Raw genomic sequence first — 21295 nt, 5'->3', positions numbered from 1 at the left:
TGGCGAAAACCTCAAATTCTTTAGCCAAAAGCGCCCCCTCCCGAAGGATGCCTACTAGCTATAAGGTATGTATGATTTCACTAAAACACATATCAACATAATTATTAACACTAGTCTGTGCAAAGTTTATACTGAGATTTCATTATTATACAAAACCGATCATATTAGAATATGCATAGTTATACCACTCCTGGTAACTATGGGAAAAAAAAGACTAAATGTATGGTACAAACCACACATTATGATGGATGTTCTCGGCACATTAGAAATGGTCAAAACAGAGTCGTGGACCATGGGCGATTGGAAACGCGTACACTACATTTTCTGTATTCAGGTAAGCTAACCAACGTTCAGAACTGTGCATCGAAAAATGCAACTGATTGCTGCATCTTTCATTTTTTTCCGTGGTATTCGAAAAAGCGTTTTCTGTGAATTCACATATACTTGAGTTGTTTCTAATATATTTATGAACTCAATTAATTTCGTCAATAGATAAAACTCAATGCTAACAATGTGCCAGTCTAACCATATGAAAGGCATACATTTTAAATAATGTGTTGTACAATAAACAGTGAACGATTATCTCACTTCGCCTTTAAGCTATCAAAGTTACGATGATATACGTTGTAAAATCTTGAACAATGCCATAATCTGACCTTAGAGGGCGATATAAAAATAATGAAGCTTACGTTAAAGTTGTGTACGTTTATCACAAAAACGAATGAAAGAGAAAAGTTGTATTTGTAAATACAAAATAAGTAGTATATATTCTTATGTATTTATTTAACTTTCAGTTTAATTTGGATACATGTATACAATCGATGTTCAATACGTTCTACTTAATGACATTGGAATTAGTGTACTATAACTATCTATTTAACCCAGCGACCAGCATCAATGGGAATACTAGCACCAGTAATTTGGTCTGCTGCCGGAGAACACAGAAACACGGCAAGCCCTGCAACCTAAAAAAAGAACAGATAAATAATAAGATGGCTAGGTTTCCAAGACTGCAACTTGCTTGCTTGACCTTTCTGAATATTTGGTTTGTGGGTGAGACATTTTTTATGAAACATCAACAAAGTCGATGTGCGCATGCGTGTTCGCGCCACCAACGTAGGTTCATTGCCTCCCCGTGTTTTCCTTGTTCAAAATAAAACAAATTCCAACACTGCCTTTTTGAGTGACGCGCGCGTCGAAGAATTGATGTAATTGTTCAGCTCTATTTATACGATGTTATGGAAATGAATGATGATGTTCACTTTAGCAAATTTCACTCTAAATGTTTCTGTTTGTTGCTTGGACGAATCTGTTTGAAAACAGTTTCGGCAGTAGAAAAGTGGGCGTACCCGTACCTGTTCAATGGTAACAAATTTCCCGTTCGGATTGGACTCTTGCAGAAGTTTCTTCTGTAAATGAATGTAAACTGAAAAGTTAATAATGTCCTTGAAAAACAACAATTACTCGCAATTGGTCATATGGTCACGTTTCACAACATGAAATCCGCAAATCTTTGGAATATTTTGTTCACAAATTATGTTATTAAAAACCAATAGCGGTGCGAAATTATGTCTCATTGATCAAAATTAACAATAAAAATCCAACAAATGTGCAAAATGTTCACATTGGCGGGAAACATTAAACCATCGAAAATGTTTAAAGCCACACTTCAACCGATGCTAGGTACTGAAAGGACACTGTGCGATTGTGATGTACAATCGACGAAATTGAATTTCAGAAGTGGGACGTTGAGTGCATAACAAAATTATACTTAAATTTAACTTGTTTTTAATAATAGCACAACAAAGTGAATCATTCTAAATTGGCATACGTGTTATAATAAATTAACCGCACAATCACTTACTTCACATTCTTCATAGGACAGACCTGAAGTTGTTGCATTGAGCTTTATGTAAGCAATATTCACTAAAATGACAAAATATGAATTTAGTATTCAACGAACAAACTCACCCATTCACATCTGCTTGCGATCGTAAATGTCAGATTATACGATTTTAACTACTTCTACGACATGATCTCATGTTATGCATAAACATATCGAGGAACGAACATCTGTCGAATCCCATGCCATGTTCTTTGACGTCACTGTGACCTTTGTCTTGTGTTCACATTCGATGTTTTGTAAATTTGTATCTCACACAAGCCTGGTGTTTTTGTATGAACGTGAACACCACGTGACAGTAGGGCTATCTAAATTCGACGATAGAGTTGCAGTTATTTAATGTTTATACACAAGTGCATACGCTAGTTGGACATGATATGCTTATTTTTACATATAAAAAGTTTTAATATAACTTCTTCCACATTTGTCTGTCGTACATTAGAAGAAAACAGTATCTTAAAGCTTTGAAGTGTTGGTGAACACAAACCAATGCATTCACTTCCATTCATAGTGTTAAGAAAACCAACGCAAATGTGCATTGCAGTTTGTATTGGCGGGGTCTGGTACAAAACAAATATCCATATAAGGTATGATGTGATACAATCGCAATAAAAAAAATCTTATTAATTGAGCTCGGATTTTTACGATTGCATATTACTCTCAGTGCAACAGCGGTATTCCCTTCATCTTTATAAGTACATGTATTTACAAATTTCAGCGGAAGTTGAATCAACCAGCCATTCAACGAACACAGTGCGCAAAGACGTCATTTGAAAACCTATCAATGTTATTTGATAGGCCTGTAGAAAACTCGTTCCAGTTTGAATTGAGAAGTTAAAGGAAATGTCCATGTTGCGCTGAGATTACAATGTAGAAAATTTTGAAATACTCACATCCGGTTAACACTTCTGCAGGACAGATTGAATTACAAGTAACTCCAGTACCAAAAGAGTCATTCGCCACAGTCTGAGAACATTACAAGAAAATATAGTGATTTTAATTTACGGGTAAGTAAAACGAAATTACATTAAGTATGTGACAGATAACTTGTACTATGAAATACTTAGCACCCCTTTGGTAGGCCAGTCACTCTGGTTCTTACTACAAGAGGTTACGACCCCCCTGCCAAGTGCTAAGAACAACTGAAACATATATTTACATATTTACATGAAATATTGTCCACCTATGCGGATCTGTTTGTGCAGGAGTTTCACGTCCGTATGCCCTTACTGACGTCAACCAAACTTATTATGTGGGAAGTTGGCACCCAAGGCTGACAGGTACTACACCTTGCCCAAGGATGACCTGGAGGTATTTGTGGTAAAGGGTAACCTAATTCTTCCAAGTCCATAGACTCCACAACCGGATGTAGTTTAAAATCGTACCCAGGACAAATATATACATATTTAAATAAACGTAAAATTTGCCTTCATCAGGTAATACCTCTGATGTGAGGTTGAGTTGGTGCAAGGTTTTTATGACCGTATGCCCTTACTGACGTCAACCAAACTTATTATGTGGGAAGTTGGCACCCAAGGCTGACAGGTACTACACCTTGCCCAAGGAACACCTGGAGGTAGTTGTGGCAAAGGGTAACCTCATTCTTCCAAGGACAAACAACCCATATATAGTACATTGCGTGATAATCGTCTCTCACATGTCTAGTAGCTACATCTCCGAATACAATACTGGATGTACAGTATTTATAGAAAACAAGTCTTTGAACTACTCATTATTGCGGAAATCTTTCAAATCATCGAAATAAATAAATAAATAAATCACTTGATACCGATAATTTGGGATTATAGTCGTATAGGATTAGATGTTACCAATAACGTATTTATAAACATTCGTCGCTAATGTGTTCTGTTTTAGACGATTCGGGATGCTGCTCATTTCTATACAAAATCATGATTTGTATAACAGAACACGTCTCGCGTCAAAACAGGTGATTTTCCGTTCACGGCCGAGATCTCGCACAATGCGCAGACGACGCGGATCGAATTTCTGCCGTAGTAAACGAAAAAATGATTTTGCGCTTGATTTTTTTTATAGTTAAATGTTGAAATGCCTATCTTTCAAAAAGGAATATCGCGTACAGACGAAATAACTTTTAAAAAAAATTTTCGAAGTGTATAGCACATTATTGACCGTGCAAATACCCAAATATTGTTTTGCGTTTGACGAATCCAACGCTATGTTTTGACTCTACATGATGCTATGACCTTTGTTTCTCACAGTGAGAGAAAAATGGTCTATTGACACATTTGGATTGTCTATATACATGTATCTCTATGAATATATGGACGCAACTAAGGGTTCCTTATATTACGAGATGACAGTCCTTTGGCACCCGGGGGGGGGGGGGTCAATACATAGAACTTGCCTAATGGGGACGTGCCCCTGAAATGGGTCTCGTTTTTAGGATTTTAGGTATAAGTATCTTATTTCTGGTCAAGATGTGTGTGTTACCTTAGTTACGTACTTACCTTCGTTAATCCATCAAGGGCATGTTTTGAACAAACATAGGCAGATAAGTTTGGTGACGTAGTTTTGCTAAGTATGGACGATATGTTAATGATACGCCCCCAACCTATTGAAATTGAAGCATATATAGTAATCGAGTTATTGGCAATGTGCACTACATGTGGGAATCGAAATTACAGGATAAAGGAGACGATCGATTAAGTCAAGGAAAGAGACTTTATTATACGATATAGACTACACGAATACTATACAGCTACTGCCGAATAAAGCGTGTGTTGAAAGTATACATACAGTGTGGCCGGAAGTTTGGGCTTACGTAACTTGTTACTGAGTACCCAATCAACTAACTCAATAATAATTAACTTAAGTACATAACGTATCTCTTTGTGGTTTCCGCAGTTCGATTGTGGTTCCGACATTACTCCCGGCCCGCAAGTGATTAAATTCGAAGTAAATATAAACAGGAATACTAAACGTAAGTGTAAAAAAAAAAAAAAAAAAACACACTGGGGTAAAGAATCGATCATAAACAAAATACGACATTATCCTAATACAACGATGTGGTAGAGAATCGATCAAAAAACAAAATACGACATTATACTAATACAACGATGTAGCTACAATCATGTCAAGTTCTACGTAAAATATCTTCAAATACTAGCATGTAACTAATTCAACTAAAGATAAATATCCATTTACATAGGCAAATTGTCGTACACACACACAAAACTAACACAATTTCAGTTCGTTTAAGTCTGTTATTCTGCAACGAGCAACGGCGGCCGCATTTCTACGGGGTCTGGTTATTTCAATGCCGTTAGGTAATTCGATGTCATCTGCAGCGTTTAACTCCAACGGATAGAGTTTACTGATCGGTCGATTGGTTCGTCCGTGTGGTGTTTTAATATCCACAGATCGGACTAGTCCATCTCTTCCGTAGTTTAATCTCTCAACTTTTGCCATATTCCAATGCAGTCGCTTCTGGTTGTCATGATGGACGAGAACAATGTCACCGATTTTGACGGTATTTGTTGATTTACCAGTGAGCATATGGCGTTCGCGGAGAGCGGGTAGATATTCGGAGATCCATCTACGCCAAAACTGCTGAATCAACTCAGACAGACGTAAATATCTTCGTTGAATTTCGGTTTGGTTATCACCAAAGGTGGGATCCTGTAATTCGTCAGGGTCGACTGGTTGACTTGGTAACATCGTGATCGGACGTCCATTTATTAAATGCGATGGTGTGAGTGCTATCAAGTCGTCCGCGTTTCCTGAAACATAAGTAATCGGCCTATTGTTCAGGACGGCTTCTATTTCTACAATTGTGCTAAGTTCATCACAGGTTACGAATGAACGTTGAAGTACCTTCTTAATAGCGGTTTTCGTAATACCAACCAGACGCTCCCAAAAACCGCCATACCATGGAGCGCGTTTGGGAATGAATTTCCATTGCATTCGCTTGTTGGTTAAATATCTGGTGACTTCAGGAGAATTGAACAGATCTTGTAGTTTATCGGCGGATGACAGATACGTAGACGCATTGTCGGAGATCAACACGGATGGCAACGAGCGTCGTGCGGAGAATCGTCGAAATGCGCGTAAAAAAGTTGCAGCAGATAAATCAGACACGACTTCCAAATGTATTGCTCTGGTAACAGCACAAGAAAATAAACAAATGTAAACTTTCTGGTCCTTTCCGTCGTGTTGTCCCTTTACGTATAATGCACCGGTAAAATCAACACCAGTAACCGTGAACGGTGGCGCATCATTTACACGACAGTGTTGTAGTGGGGCTTGTATGGGCTGTTGATATGGTTTCCCGGTGATTTTTCTACAAGTCACGCATTGTCGTATAATTCTTTTCACGAGTTGGCGGATCTTTGGTATCCAGTATGTTTGTCGTAGATCTGTGACCGTGGATAATAATCCTGAGTGGAGCATGCGCGAGTGGGATTCCAACACAACGAGGATCGTATATCGATGTCCATATGGTAGGAGTATTGGAAATTTCGTGTTGTAGTCGAGAGGGGCATTATGTAACCTCCCCCCACAGCGGAGTAATGTATCATTGTCGAAGAATAAACCAAGTTGTCTGGTGAGGGTTGGCTTTCGGCGATGAGTGGTGACGTCAGCGCTAAACGCTTCACGTTGAATATCTCTTATCCACTTGGTTTCGGCTTTGCGTAATTCCTCAGCGGATACTGTACTAGACAGGGTACTAGATGTATGTTTGTCATTTCGAAGATTAGATACAAATCTTAGCACAAGAGCTGTTGTACGTAATAGCTTGTTTAAACTGCTAAATCTGTCGGCGTCTATGATGTGCTGTATCCCGACGTTAGTTGTCTCGTTCACAGTGGTAGTATCTTGAGCGGTATCGGTTTCCACAAAGGTATGCAGGACTGTACTATCAAATACAGGACATATTGGCCAATCGCCTTGCTTTAGCCAAGTAGGACCGCACCACCATAGTTCTGAGTGTTGTAGCCGGTGTGATTGTCCTTTGTTGGACAATACTTCATTGTCATGGGGAAGGTCTTTATTTCGTTAACGCGGTTAGTGACGAACAAAGGCAACTTCTTGTCACTCTTTAGCCAATGAAGAACGATCTGGCTGTCCGACCATATTATGTGTTTCGTAATGTTCACCGTATCTTTTAGTGCGTCGGATACAAATTGAATCAGTCTGGTGCCAATAACTGCTCCCATGAGCTCCAGGCGTGGTAATGTCTGTTTCTTTAATGGTGCTGCTCTGGTTTTCGACATAACAAGAGATGTTTGTTCTGTGTTGTTATTACGTAAATAAACAGCGGCACCATATGCCCTCGTACTTGCGTCTACAAAGACATGTAATTCGTGGTCGTCTTTACGGTCATAAACGTCCGAGAAATATTCTCTATTCATTGTAATGTTCGTAGCCGTTTTCAAATCCGTCAATATGGCGTTCCATTCATTTGTCAAATCGGAAGGTAAAGGTTCATCCCAGTCGAGCTTTCGTTTCCATAATTCTTGTGTAAATATCTTCGCTTTAATAACCACTGGTGCTAAATAACCGAAAGGATCGTATACGCTAGACGTTGCACTACTTACTTCACGTTTAGTTGGCAATATGGTTTTGTCATTTGAAATATTATTTGCGTAGGTAAGCTCATCCGACAATGTTTTCCAACGTAATCCGAGTATGTGTACCTCAGTGTTTAGATCAGCTACATTGTCGGCTTTAGTGAGATCACGTAATTGTTCGCAGTTAGAAGCCCATGACCTAAGATTAAACCCGCCAGATTTTAAAAGATCCTTCGAGAATTCATAGTATTCTATCACGTCCTTGATTTCAGATGTTCTTTTGTGATCAAGAGATTGTCCCAATCCACGTCGTCTTCACTGTTGAATTTCACAATCGTATCTTCGGCTTTCTTGAGTAGCTGGGTCATCTTTCCTCGGTAGGCTGGGCGAGTTCCTCTGGCAGACATGATCGTTTCCTTAAATCCTGGTCTCGGCACCAAAAAATGTGGGAATCGAAATTACAGGATAAAGGAGACGATCGATTAAGTCAAGGAAAGAGACTTTATTATACGATATAGACTACACGAATACTATACAGCTACTGCCGAATAAAGCGTGTGTTGAAAGTATACATACAGTGTGGCCGGAAGTTTGGGCTTACGTAACTTGTTACTGAGTACCCAATCAACTAACTCAATAATAATTAACTTAAGTACATAACGTATCTCTTTGTGGTTTCCGCAGTTCGATTGTGGTTCCGACACTACAATTTCAAGATCAACCAAGGAATTTGCTGTTAAATTCAAGAATAATTTGTTATTCTCGGAATGTTTAAATCATAGATCTTAATATTTTAATCCACTTCAGATTGTATTATCGGTATGTTTACGCCAAAAATGTTAAAAGTTTCTCAAACATGCAGTGTGCCTGCTTCGATATTATATTGCCCAAAAAGGTTTTCCATTTAGTAGGCTGGTATTCGAAAGGAGTTGATATTGATTACACGGAAATATAATCGTCCATATTTTCACCTATCAGTCACTGGCATTGCATTAACACTGATTGCATCTTCCTCAGAACTTGATAAGCGATACCGATAGAACATGATAATATCATTGATCGATTTAAACATCTGGCGTCAATACGGAGCTACTTGCAAGGTTTTGTCTGATTGGCCACATGACCTTTCGACCAATCAGAGAGTAGGTTGTTTGTTGAAAGGTATTTAAAACTATCAAATTGCACCTTGCATATATGGTTCGTCTCAACAAAGGTCTTTTCTATAAACTGCGCCTTCTAGCGACAAGGCATAATGTCAAAATGAAGTAATTTGATATTGGCAATGTTGTTCAAATAGACAACTTTGACCTTGTATTTGTCTGTCTTTTAGAGTTAAGGATGTAGTAGAGGTTTTTTGCTATTGCAATTCCATAGTACATTTCTGAAGTAACATATTCTTTGAATCCCATCAAGTTATATATTTTTAGAAAGCTTATTTTTCAAATAATTTGAAATAAATATTCCAACAAAAAAAATGGAACCATGTAATCACGTGATCACTGTGCAAATAGAGAGGTGTTATTTTCGAATAAACCGAAATAATGCCACAGAAATGATGTTCGCGGTACTCAGAGATACTGTAAAAGGTTTGAATTCAAATTCCCAGTTCGTCTACTGTTGCGTGACCCAAATTTTGACCTCATAACACTTTTTTAAAAACATCGTCAACGCTGTTTTAAAATATGATATAGCGTGCCACAGTCCACGAAGGGGAACTGTGATTATTGACGGACACGCTATGACCGATGTTCCCTACACTCATTTACTACGTCGCAGAATAGTTTCATCGCTAGGAGGGCGCGATTTATACGAACGGTGTGTTACCTTTCTTTTTCATTGCTCCAAGTGTTAGTCTTATAAGATCAAAAGGAGCTGTGACGTTGACTTTTAAAACATCATCCCAGTTATCGACTGGGTATTCTTCTATCGCAGCCAATCCATACAAACCTGGAAACAAGATTGATATGTGATGTACCTCCATGCTGTGACATTTACCTGAGTATGTTTCAAATAACGCCGCGAAATTTGGCAAGCAATCGGATATTTCTCTGATTATAATTTTTGACGCTAGCACGTCACTCTAGTTTGTCTTATTTTCAATGCTACCCATTATCTGTATTTCTGTTTTTGTGTGATGGTACTAAATTTTAACACGTAAAGAAAAAAACGTGCATCCACGTAACTCACAGAGAAATACCTCAGAATGATGAAGTGAATGTGTTTTTTTTTGCTATTTATAAAAAACTAGTGGTTTAGTCACAGGTTACTAGTAACCGTGGTTTAGTGGACCTATTTCGTCCCAAGCAAATGATGATGTTTGATATTAAGCGGCCTTGTGAAATAGCAGGTATTGTTGGTAACCCACAACCCCTCGAGGAAATAGTATAATAGTGCCCTCATGGTCATGCAATATGTGTTTTATAACACATTACACGTTTATACTGTGCCATTAATAGTAAACACACTGCATGCTCAAACTGCTGATTGCGTCCTTCGTCTTCGGTGCATTTTTATTTTCTACTAGTGTGTCCAGTTCTTCTTCTGAACTAAAGCTAAATCGTCCAGTCTTTCGAAGCGGACCATCGATATCAGCGACCGAGCTAGCAGACGGACATATTGGAAATTTCCCTGGCGCTATTATGGTAATTTAGCCGATAACAAGTGATCCTGTTTTGACCAATTACAGTACAGTATTAACGAGTGATGTATTATAAAGTGGAGTTGAGTACGTACAGTGAACTTGAAGACATAATTGTTTGTCAACTGACTTACATGCGTTGTTCACAAGGACGTCTATTCCATCAGGATAGATCGTTCTTATGTTACTGCATAGACTTTCAATCTCTGCTCGTTGCAACAAATCTGCCTTTAGGTAATGGCATGTGACTTTAAACGAACTACAATAAATAGGAACAAACATACATAAATATGAGTGCATATTCTTTAGGAAGGAGTGAACTTCTCTTTCAAGAAATTGTTTATGTTTATGTAATAACAATTATATAAGCTTATATAACAAATATTCAATCGAAATGGAGAGAAATATTTGTCGTTTTGCTAATATTTCATTTCATTCACCACCCTCACAAACATTGGACGTTTTTTTTTTATCTAACATATTATCTCTCAGCCTTTCATGGAGTTTTCATGTTTGCTGCTGTATTCATTTATATCCCTGCAGTGGTCAACCCATTGGCTTGGTCGGGTCAAATTAAATATTTATTTATTGATGAGATGGCATGGCTTTATAGGTAAATTTGAATAAACGATTCCGGTCTCATATCGTGCCGTGCTACTGTGATTCAGTCCGGATGCCTTGCGAGCCGCTTACCGTCTCCCCTGTACATACAAACACATATCGTTGAGGGCAGTGTGACAAACAAGAACGGCAAATTTATACGCCAGGGACAGACTGGAAAACGAGTCTACGGGGACTAGAGATATATACAAGAAGTCCACATGACACTCAAAGTTATCTCAACTCAAATTAAACTTTCATTTCAGGGTTGTTTTAATAACACGGACATTAATGACATAACATATGATGTAATATATTACAAATGAGGTCAAAAAGCATGAGGCTGTTGCTAATAATTATGCATGAATAGCATAATACGAATAACGTCACTAATCACCAAGTTCTGGTCAATAATCATTCAATAATCACATCGTGTTATTAATTTTTCACGAATAATGACCAGCGTCAATCTGATTAAATTATGATGTACTGTACGGGCTTTAATTATTTTGGCTATAAACTTATTTTTATTATATTTTTTAATACTATAAGGTTATTGCGAAGATACCTCAAAGTATGCACGAAGACAGTACAGCGGCAGTATCGACCGACGCGCATCTTTTCCTACTAAGGATACATCATGGGAATGCCGAAATCCAAAAAATTTAGAACAGAATTAGCGAACTTCTTTGTGTGAAGTCCAGTCAAACCCTGGTGGCAGCCATGTTTGTTTTTATTATTAGAGGACGCTTACGCGCGTAATCATTCCATATTTGGAATTCGCATTTCCTAATATGGTAGGATGAAAATACCCCGTAAAATACCGCAAAATTATGGCACGCTGTAACTTATGGCGTTACGGTGACAGATGTATAATAATTGTTATTAATGTCTTTTTATTTTATTATTTTACTTTGATTTTGTGATTTTTTTTAATTCCGCCCTGCCTTGTTGGCTTTCGCCAAAACCTCAAAAAATAAACACTAGATCAAAATAAAATAAAATAAAATAAATATACAAAAGAAAACTAAGATCTTATTTTAATCAGATTGGACCAGCCTGAGGATTGCCCAAATATGAGAGACTGAATGGGTTTCTTTTTTGATGCGTGGGGCTGTTAACTGGAATAATTTTCAGCTTAAATCCTGAAAAAGACAATGGTAAACAATAAATTAGTTGTTTAAATATCACGAGCAATGGTGTCCAGTGATTCAATATGGCAACTCGGAGATTGAGGAGCCTCGGTATCATAACAATCCTTAGTACAAATACTGGAAAACATTGGATATTGCTGAGTCATACACACAATATAAACACACACACAAAAGTTTCACGTTCAAGTTGGTCGAAAGCACTGCCCAGTTATACGTGGTATCGATCCTACAATGATAACATTGGGCGTTATCATGCCAAATTATAGTTCCGATTGTATGGTGTTATTTTATGGAGGTACGACTTAAGATGTTAACAGTGTTTGAGTCGTACGCCCTGTATCATCAAGGTCACCTTTCTATCTCTTCTCTCATGGGTTCTATATCCGCTACACTTCGTCGTCCTTGGAGAATAATATCATATCCAACTTGAGCCAAAGCTTTAGCAATTCCATACCCGATACCATCAACTGACGTTGACCCTGTAATTAAAGCTACTCTTTTGCCTTCTTGCACTGCCATTGTCTGATAGTTCCGTATGTGCTGAACTATGAACTGTTACATGAACATGGAATACGTGGACAGAGTGTATACCTTTTCAGAGCCCCTCGAACGTTCCATTCTGTCGTGCAGGGGCGCTGAAAATTCGCGAATCGAGTTGTTCGGACTTCGCGTTCAGGGCCGGGGGCCAACAGTTAATAAATTAATTAATTAATTAATTAACTGAACTGCATCTTCGTCGCCTGAAAAATCGTCCATTTGACATAATTTCTACAAAAGTGTAACCACAGGGGCCTGACGATCTATTCGTCTCAATGCATGGACGTCTATGGGACCGAGCGACTATATAAGACTATATATAAAAATATATTATTTATATGTAATCTGACAACATTTTGCGATAGTTCAGTGTCTTATAAGCACTCGTAACTGGTTTGGACAAGGTATTTTGTATTTTGAGGTGTGATTTTCGGCTGCTAGAAAAATGTGTGCACATTTTGTTTCCTCCCTTGTCTTATATATAGTGCAAGCTGATCGGCCGGAAACAAGTATTAGTGATTTTCGAGGTTTCGGAGCGTGATGATCAAATTTAATAACATATGCTTGCTTCACATTACTAAACTGTTTTAATTCTATAATTTCTATTATTTTGAGCAAGGACAAGGTCCTGTACCGGGACATAGTCGCTCGGTCCCATAGACGTCCATGCATTGAGACGATTAGATCGTCAGGCCCCTGTGAGTGTTTACTATCACATTTTACAAAAAAATTAACATGTCGTAAATTTGAGAGCAAAAATAGGTGAACATTTCAAATTTTGCGTCTTTTCAATGTTGGATTTTACGAGGATGACGGATTAAGTGTGTCTTAATTATTTGATTTGTAGAAATATAGCATAGTAACAGCATTTGCTTTAAAGCAAACTTGATCTGCGTAGACTGTATATTTTTCGCCGAGTGTGCACAAGAATATACATGTAATGACGAGTAAACAGTTGAATCAATTTAAACAATAATGGGGCAGGTCTCAGTGGCGGATCTAGGGGAGTTCTTGGGGTCCGGACCACAGAAGACTTACCTACACACGACTTGATTACGTCACAGAGTACGTTTCCTTCGATCGGTCGTTTGTTCGGAATATACGAATTAGTATTTATAAATTACAACAAAGATACTTACATCAGGTGCAAACAAGATTTGTACAGGGAGTTGTCAAATTACCTAGAAAAGTTCATATGCTCATTGCAATCATAGAAAGGAAATGTTTTATTGGTGCTACCAAATGATCTAATGTTATGAAAACCATTTGTTACATTGTGTGATAATCTTACTTCCCTGGCGCCACTTAATTTGTGAATAATTAATGTATTACTATATGGCTAATTTGTGTTCATATTTCAACATTGTTGTAACTATAGAGTGACAGTTGTAAATTATCCGTACAAATCCTACTTACGGTCACCTCCACCGTCTGGGGAAGTTGATATGGATATTGGAACATCGATAAATTCTTTCTCAGGAAAGTTGCAAGTTACCCGTACGAATCGTGTTTGCGCCCGCTATAAGACATACCAACAAGGTGGATCAAATCACGTGACAATATATTGACAATAACGGTAACATATCCCAGCGTGTTAAATATGACGATCATATAGCCCGTCGGTCACGCACTTGAATATTAGAAACCAGGTCATGGCGTGACACGCGAGAAAAACAATATTCAACAAACACAGAAACAGAATGAAACTAGAAAATGGTCATATATTACGACATGGCACACGTGGGAAAGGAAAAACTGCATAATACAAATAACGAGGGCTCGAATCATACGATAAATAAACACTCACACTAAAACAACCATTTTGGCTTTCCCACTCATTTAATTTGCAGTCAACTGTCGGGACATCGAGGTAAACAAAAGTAACTTGTAAGCGCAGTGAGTTCGAGGCCCGCTCAGAGCTACCTGTAAAACGTGAATAACATAACTTAAAAATGTCGGACCATAAAAAGTAAACAAACAATATCACAAGAGAACGATAAACCGCCCAAAAACGTCACCATACAAAAATAGTAGATATTCCATTTATAAGTGTTACGATGGTGTGTCCTATATTACGAAAAATACTCGAAAAACAGATCAATATAGTCTGTGGTGTAGTAGTTCTGTCGGTGGAGATGTTGATTAAGGCTCGAAATTAGCAATTAATATTATAACATTTTAAGAAATCATGTAATTTAATCAAATATCCCATAATTCCTGTATATTTATTAGATTAATTTATCAACTTACAATGCAACTTTGGAAATTCGGTAAATAAGTACCAACAGGCAGCGCAGATGAATGCATCAACCACTGTATTGTGGTATGGTTTACAAAAGCGACAAACACCTAATTGGCGGCGATAATCGCACCTTGAGAAGTAGGCCCAAGTTGTCTTAGTATTTAGGTTATGGTCGGGTCAGGTAAGATTTACACCCACTCATCTGTAATGTCATTAGTTTTCGGGTCGGGCGACAAACACTAAACTTGAAAAAAACGTTTGCACACGAGATATGGACAAAAATGTCTTGGCATTATTTTTAAGATCGGGTCAGGTAGGGATACGCAAGCGACAAACACCAAATTTGAGAAAACGTTTGTACATGATATGTAGAAAAACGTGTCTTGGCATTACGCACGTGACAAACACTAAAATGGCGGTATTGTTTGCACTGGTTAATGGATGAACCTATGGTTGCCCTAATTAACTGAGTAAATCGCTCTATAGAAATGTCACACGTATATTACACAAGTATATACATGTAATACAGGTAACACAACAAATTATTTACTATTGTGACGACCCAATTGGCTTAATTGATATGTACACTCAGTGGATCTGTAACTGCTAGCAGACAAGTGAGAGATTGCAGCTTCCACGTTCTACAACACCAGTGACCGAGTAACTGTATATAACAAACCAGATTTGTAAATCCATAAAGACCATGCAAGTCCTTCTATGATCCGAGGAACTACATAAATAATTAAGTTGGTTATTTCATAAAGGTCATGCAAGACCTTCTATGATCCCATGAACTGAATTAATATCGATATTCAATGGTACCAGTAACTGGGTAACTGCAAAATAACTAGATTTGAAACTCCATAAAAGTTGTGAAATACCTTCAATGGTTCCAGGAACTGCACATCTAATTAGGTTGGTTATTTTATAAAGGCCATGCAAGACATTCTATAATCCCATGAACAGAATTACCGGTAATATAGATAGCAGTAACTGGGTAACTGCAAAATAACTAGATTTGAAACTCCATGAAGACTTTCTCCATGAAGCTATGAAAGACTTTTTATGATTCCAAGAACTGCATACCTAATTACGTTGGTCAGTCAATTAAAGTAATTCTGTGGTTCCAGGAACTTGATAACTAAGCCAATAGTTTCATGAATTCTTTTTAGACCTTACATGATCTTACAAATATTAAACTTAACAAATTGATCAGAAAAGTCTGTGTATCACCGGAACCTCACAATTTACAAACGTAATAAATTCCAATGAACCAAATAAAAAACACAATGATATTATTTATTATTTTTACTGTATATAAATATTGCTACTACACTCATAATCAGTAAAGTCACATAACATAACACCACATAAGGCATAATGTTTCAATACACATTTATTTATGAATAGAACATCTTCAATATGGAGTACAAGTGTAAAATTATGCTGCATTTACATGATAAATCTTGTTACATATCAGATATCATACACAGTTCAAGCAATAATGTTGTACAAAAAAACACTGTTTGAACAATTAAAAACTGATTACTCAGAATTGAAATCATTAAAACGTATGATGATATGAAAATCGAACGTAAAAGCAGGACAAACGAAGGGCATAGAATATCGCGTGGGATTCGGCAAACGCGAAAGTAGTTTTTTGTGTATTTTCACGCTTAAGAATGTGGTATACCAATTGATGATAATCCATTTTGATTAAATAATGGTATCTGAACACCATGTAATTTTCTGGAAGATCCATGTTTCTATATTGGGCTACAAAAACAGAAATCAAAATCAAATCACTCGATTTTTGTGACAGATATTTGGTCGGCGCTTTTTACGCAATACGCATTGATCTTGCAGTGAACAAAAAAAAACATTTATTGTTTAATGCATGTGACAGCGGCTATGTAATTATTTTTTTGCCGTTTCCACGATTATACACTTTGAAATACTGTAGGTCAACCAACATAGTGTTAAGTATCTTGAATTACTATTCACGTTGGTTTTCCATGGCACTTAAACAATAAGCAATCATCACATTAATTACTTTCAACAGCCTAGATGAACGTGGCCAATATATTTGAAACAGATTGTCAAGCTGTGACTGGCTAAAGAAAAATACTAGTTTTGGAATTATGAACCTCGTTGACATTAGAAAATTTTCAATTCAAAATGGCTATCAGAGTAGGGCGTACGTAATCTTATTGGGGAATAACAAAATCAAGGTTGTGGAAGTTTTCAAGTATTTCTAGCGCATTTAAACGTTTCTACATGCTTGTGCAAGTGCAAGTGTATGTATATATAGTCATTATAACAACGTTTTACCCAAACAATTTTGTTATGTCAGGGATGTTGTCTTTCAATAGTTGTTGGTTACCAAAAACGATTATTTTTATAAATTACAATAAATACATATTAATCTCTGAATCAAAGTGAAACATTACATAGTTAGTAGCCATAGTGACGATTTAAAAAAATAACAGGTTTATGTTATCTCACGGATGCTTTCGAACTGTCACTGTATGTTTAAATAGCATAATTGTGTTGAGGGACAGTTAAGAATAAATTTAAAAAAAACATGTTCTGAGTTTTATTTTATAGAAGTGATAATCTCGATTACTGAAATATTCGATCATCACATGCGTATTAGATACTAAGTGGTTGGTCGTATATCTTTAAGCGTCCGGTGGAATAGAAAATGAAAGCTTTTTCTGTTGCACAATACTTATCTACGACCTTTGTAAATGTATTATATAGTGGCAAATTTCCAACAATCAACAGGTAAATATTAACGAGACGATTCTCAAATTCGATTACGTTGTTCTGTATCTCAAATGGTAATACATTACCCCCAATTGAACATGAAGGTCCATCAAATAGGTCAATGCATATGTATTTTTCAAAATTAAATAGCACACAGTAAACAAAAATGACTTGGCCACTTGGAACTGAGTGTATTGTACACAGAATAGAACTAATTAAAACAGAACTAGTTAGTTGATACACTGAGTATATGTATTATTAAAAAAAATCCAATTGACCATCTTTGTTTGTAAAACTAGATGATATGCACATGGCTAAATCTTTCCTTTGTTTGAATCACATGATGCACTAAACATGAATGCGTACATACATGTGAACAATTTACAACACACGACTAACAAGCATTCGTAAATCAAATTTCTATAAATATATTGCATATCTATGTATGTTGCAAACATAAAGCAGTTTGTTGTGGGGATATAAAATTATATTAAATATTTCATTGACAGGAAAAATTACTTACAGAACAGAAATTAACAGTACTGTTCAAAATATACAATCATCAGAAACATTTTAAATTATTGTACATCACAAGAAAATGCACTAATTTAGCCATATAATTATTTTTAATTATGAATATAATGATTTTTTTTTTCAATTTGACATTTGTTCTTATAAATATGCAGTAAATGTGGTCAGGTTGAAATGTGACATTGTTATATAAAATTGAAAAATAACATACAAAAAGTAAAAATGTCGCCATGGTGATAGTACAAATGTTTATATTCGAAACTGTAATAGTGATAATGCATCAGCTAAAAGGATAAACAACTATTTGTACAGCTTCAACATTTACCAGTCACTCGAAATACTTTACATAGTTGTGCTCATTGTGTTAGCATTAATTGCTATAGTACAATGACGTAATTGTCAACTTGAAGTATAAATAGAATAATTGTACTATTAACTTAATTACTACCCTAACTGTATCTGTTGTCAGATTTCAAAAAAGTTCACCAGCGAAATATACTTGTTATGGGGTATATTTGAAAATTTTCTAACACTGTATAACTTGATTATTAAAGAAAGTTGATTGGTGGCGTCAAGTAATATCATGTTTTGAATTGTTACTCCCACTGGGTTTGGGTGAAAATCGCTAAGAAAATATCATAGTACAATAGTCGATACGGTTCATGCATCATTCTCAAGTGTCCACATATGTTGTAGTCTGCATCACAACAAACAATTTAAAGTAAAAATCAGCTTATACTGTCTTATTAAAGAATTCGTGAATTGTAGCATACATTCACAGTGATCATTTATCTTCCAAACAACTTGAGATTATCTATTTGATTGAAAAAACTATTTAAAAAAAAACACACCACAATTTACAATTCATTGTCAATGACACAGCTAGTTCAAAGTGTGTTGTTGGAGACCGAATGAAATATAAACAGTTAAATATGTATATTATAATTAAATGTCAGGAGATTATGACGTGCTACCCACTGAACTGAAAAAAATTACAAGTTCGAACAAAACCAGACCTGCCATGTCAGAGAAATGATGTTGGATGGGCGAAACCCAAAACATCTTTGTCTGCTATTCACAGTGGGTGGTGTTCGTGACATGCCATTTTGAGCTGTCCTGGTAATGACAGTGTGGGAAGTGGTGTGTCTGACTGTAGTGACGGCACTCATACTTTGTTTATATACCAACGTGCCATGTTGTAATACATGTACATGTACAATGTGCATTGTATACTTTAAATGAAAAAAATATATATACCGTATTTGCTCCATCAATAGTGCTTTTATCATAAACCAAAACATTGCTTTTTTTATATACAAGATTATCTAAATATTACTTATTTTGTCAAAAGACGCCCTCTGATATATACGTTAGCGAATGTACTAGAGCAAATACAATAGTCTTTAAAGTGGGGGAGTCGTCACCTGCGCATGCATCAGATGGCCAAAGCGAGTCATTGTTTACAAACAAGCGTCTACCCATGAGTCTTTGCGTTGTTAGCGTGTGTTGTTATCGTCGCTTGGGACTCCCGCTTGTGCGTAGATGACGACCCTCCCGCTTTAAAACGTAAGGAAAACATGATACTATTTTGGCACCGTTTAGAGTTCAGATATACAAAATATCCTTGCAACAACAGCGACATTCTATAAAAACATATGGTAGAAAAATGTGCATAATGTTAATTATAACTAATTATATAGTTAAGTAAAATATGAAATGAATATGTCACGCAAAAGGTCCACTGGCAGATCGATTATATTAAGTTGAACTTAACAGTAAATTTTCCCAACAAATGGATACTGTTATAGGTATTATTATAGTTGTCAAAATTATCCGGGAATTTCGACAAATATTGTTTTGAAAAAAATTATTCTATGGATTCAGATTGAATTTATATATTTTTGTATTTTTTCAGACAAATTTTCTACAAAAAAATATTTTGTGCAAACAACTTTATGACAAAAAATTGTATCCCTGTTTAATTTAGTTAGTTTGCATCACTGCAGCGGCAAAGCAGCAAATGATTCCAGTTTGGCAAAAAAAACGGGATTGGGAACAAGAGAGAAGGCAATGTCTCAGTGCTCATGTTTGAAACCTGTATTCCCATGAATATTTAAATTAGTTCAAAATCCATGCCATATGGGACAATGCTGAATTGTGTGATAAACAGGTAGTTGTTCTAGTTGATATAACAATGACATCATTATACATGAACTAATTGTAACAACTAAAACTATTCAAAAAATGACGAAGTATTCTACTCCAATTTGTCTTGAAATGTAAATTTTCCTCTAGATGACACAATAAAAGTTGTACATTTATAAAACAAGAAAAAGTCTTAAACCAGTTATTTTCAGTGGGAAAAATGCTCACTACATTGAAGTAAACTTTGAAAATATCATTATTATATTTAAACCATTAAGTAAGACAATATAAAATGAAACTGATCATCAGAATGAGACAATATATTTGAGTACAATAATTTGATATGTTGTGTTTTGTTAGCGCCAACAGTAATCAGTGATATCTATGTGACAGCACATTACAAGCTTATCTCGCCAGTATACATCATATTCTCATAAAAGAAAATCAATAAAACTGTGAGGCATAATAATTTGAGCCACGCAATTCAATGTAAATTGACAGGTAAAATGTAAAATGTAGAAAGAATATTTGAAATAATTATGCTCAAACTTAGTGATATGCTTGTCAAAACTTCCTCTCAATTTGTCATTCAGCGCATTTCTTTTTCATTCTTGATGGTGAATTCAATTGACAACAACACTTTCAGTGTCTTCAGCTGATGAAGTTGGTATCTTCGGACAATTACACCAGTCTTGAATTATTCAATATGTGATGCAACAAGCAGATTGAAGGCATCATCATAGGAACCACATTTCCATATTCGATTCCATGGCTTCTATGATAGAGCTCTTGTATATTCAATCAAATGACTGCTGCGGGGTCATACAACCTTTAAGACTCCCCATAGAGCCACTGTTCAGTGTTGCCACTGACTCCAAAAGTGGATGCCAATATGCAATTGGTTTACGAGGTTGTGCTATCATCTCACCCCAGTGATCTCCTCCGATACCACAGCTATTGGGTCCCACTTCTGTTACACCAATTAGTTCACTGTGACCAACTCTACAGACGGAAGTTGTAAGGTATGAGTTTTAGATTTGCAGTAACAAATAACTTCTCAATCTAAAACAATAGGTCCCTGATGTGATGCAGTACGAATACAGGGACTTGCAGATTGCACCTTGTCTTGTGTTTCTAACTCTACCTTGGATATGCCTGGGCTGATAACATTCAAACTTCACACATACATCATGCATCTTGGGGTACACATGTTCATGATGTGAT

At 36.3% G+C, this 21295-nt stretch overlaps 2 protein-coding genes across 2 annotated transcripts in view; both read right to left on the bottom strand.

Moving 5' to 3' along the window:
- Positions 1–734: 734 nt before the first annotated feature.
- Positions 735–12383, bottom strand: LOC102801489 (uncharacterized). Its single transcript, XM_085506209.1, has 8 exons — positions 12200–12383; positions 10228–10352; positions 9280–9402; positions 4393–4496; positions 2797–2869; positions 1865–1926; positions 1356–1409; positions 735–965 (listed from the first exon to the last, which is right to left on the bottom strand). The coding sequence occupies exons 1-8, from the start codon at positions 12364–12366 to the stop codon at positions 873–875; spliced, it is 801 nt and encodes a 266-aa protein (XP_085362335.1). The 5' UTR covers positions 12367–12383; the 3' UTR covers positions 735–872.
- A 3621-nt stretch (positions 12384–16004) lies between these two features.
- Positions 16005–21295, bottom strand: part of LOC100369277 (synaptotagmin-6-like) — a 30149-nt gene continuing 24858 nt past the window's right edge. The window contains exon 5 of the mRNA XM_085506543.1: positions 16005–21073. Within this exon, the coding sequence (XP_085362669.1) occupies positions 20869–21073 (205 nt within the window). The 3' untranslated portion in view covers positions 16005–20868. The remainder of the gene's footprint in view (positions 21074–21295) is intronic.

The sequence above is a fragment of the Saccoglossus kowalevskii genome, chromosome 12 (genome assembly GCF_978046115.1).
Source record: "Saccoglossus kowalevskii chromosome 12, keSacKowa6.1, whole genome shotgun sequence".
In the NCBI taxonomy this organism is placed as follows: domain Eukaryota; kingdom Metazoa; phylum Hemichordata; class Enteropneusta; family Harrimaniidae; genus Saccoglossus; species Saccoglossus kowalevskii.
Note: the sequence above shows the minus strand (reverse complement) of the source record. Positions and strands in the feature narration are given on the sequence as shown.

What these genes read in the sequence shown, in the direction of transcription:
- LOC102801489 (XM_085506209.1), bottom strand. Translation starts at nt 12,366, where the DNA reads ATGGCAGTGCAAGAAGGCAAAAGAGTAGCTTTAATTACAGGGTCAACG. An exon ending in ATGAGAGAAGAGATAGAAAG is followed by an intron (nt 10,353 to 12,199) that starts GTGACCTTGATG and finishes TATTTATTGTAG; the next exon opens with TTCGTTTAAAGTCACATGCC. An exon ending in TGGAGCAATGAAAAAGAAAG is followed by an intron (nt 4,497 to 9,279) that starts GTAACACACCGT and finishes CAATTTCAATAG; the next exon opens with GTTGGGGGCGTATCATTAAC.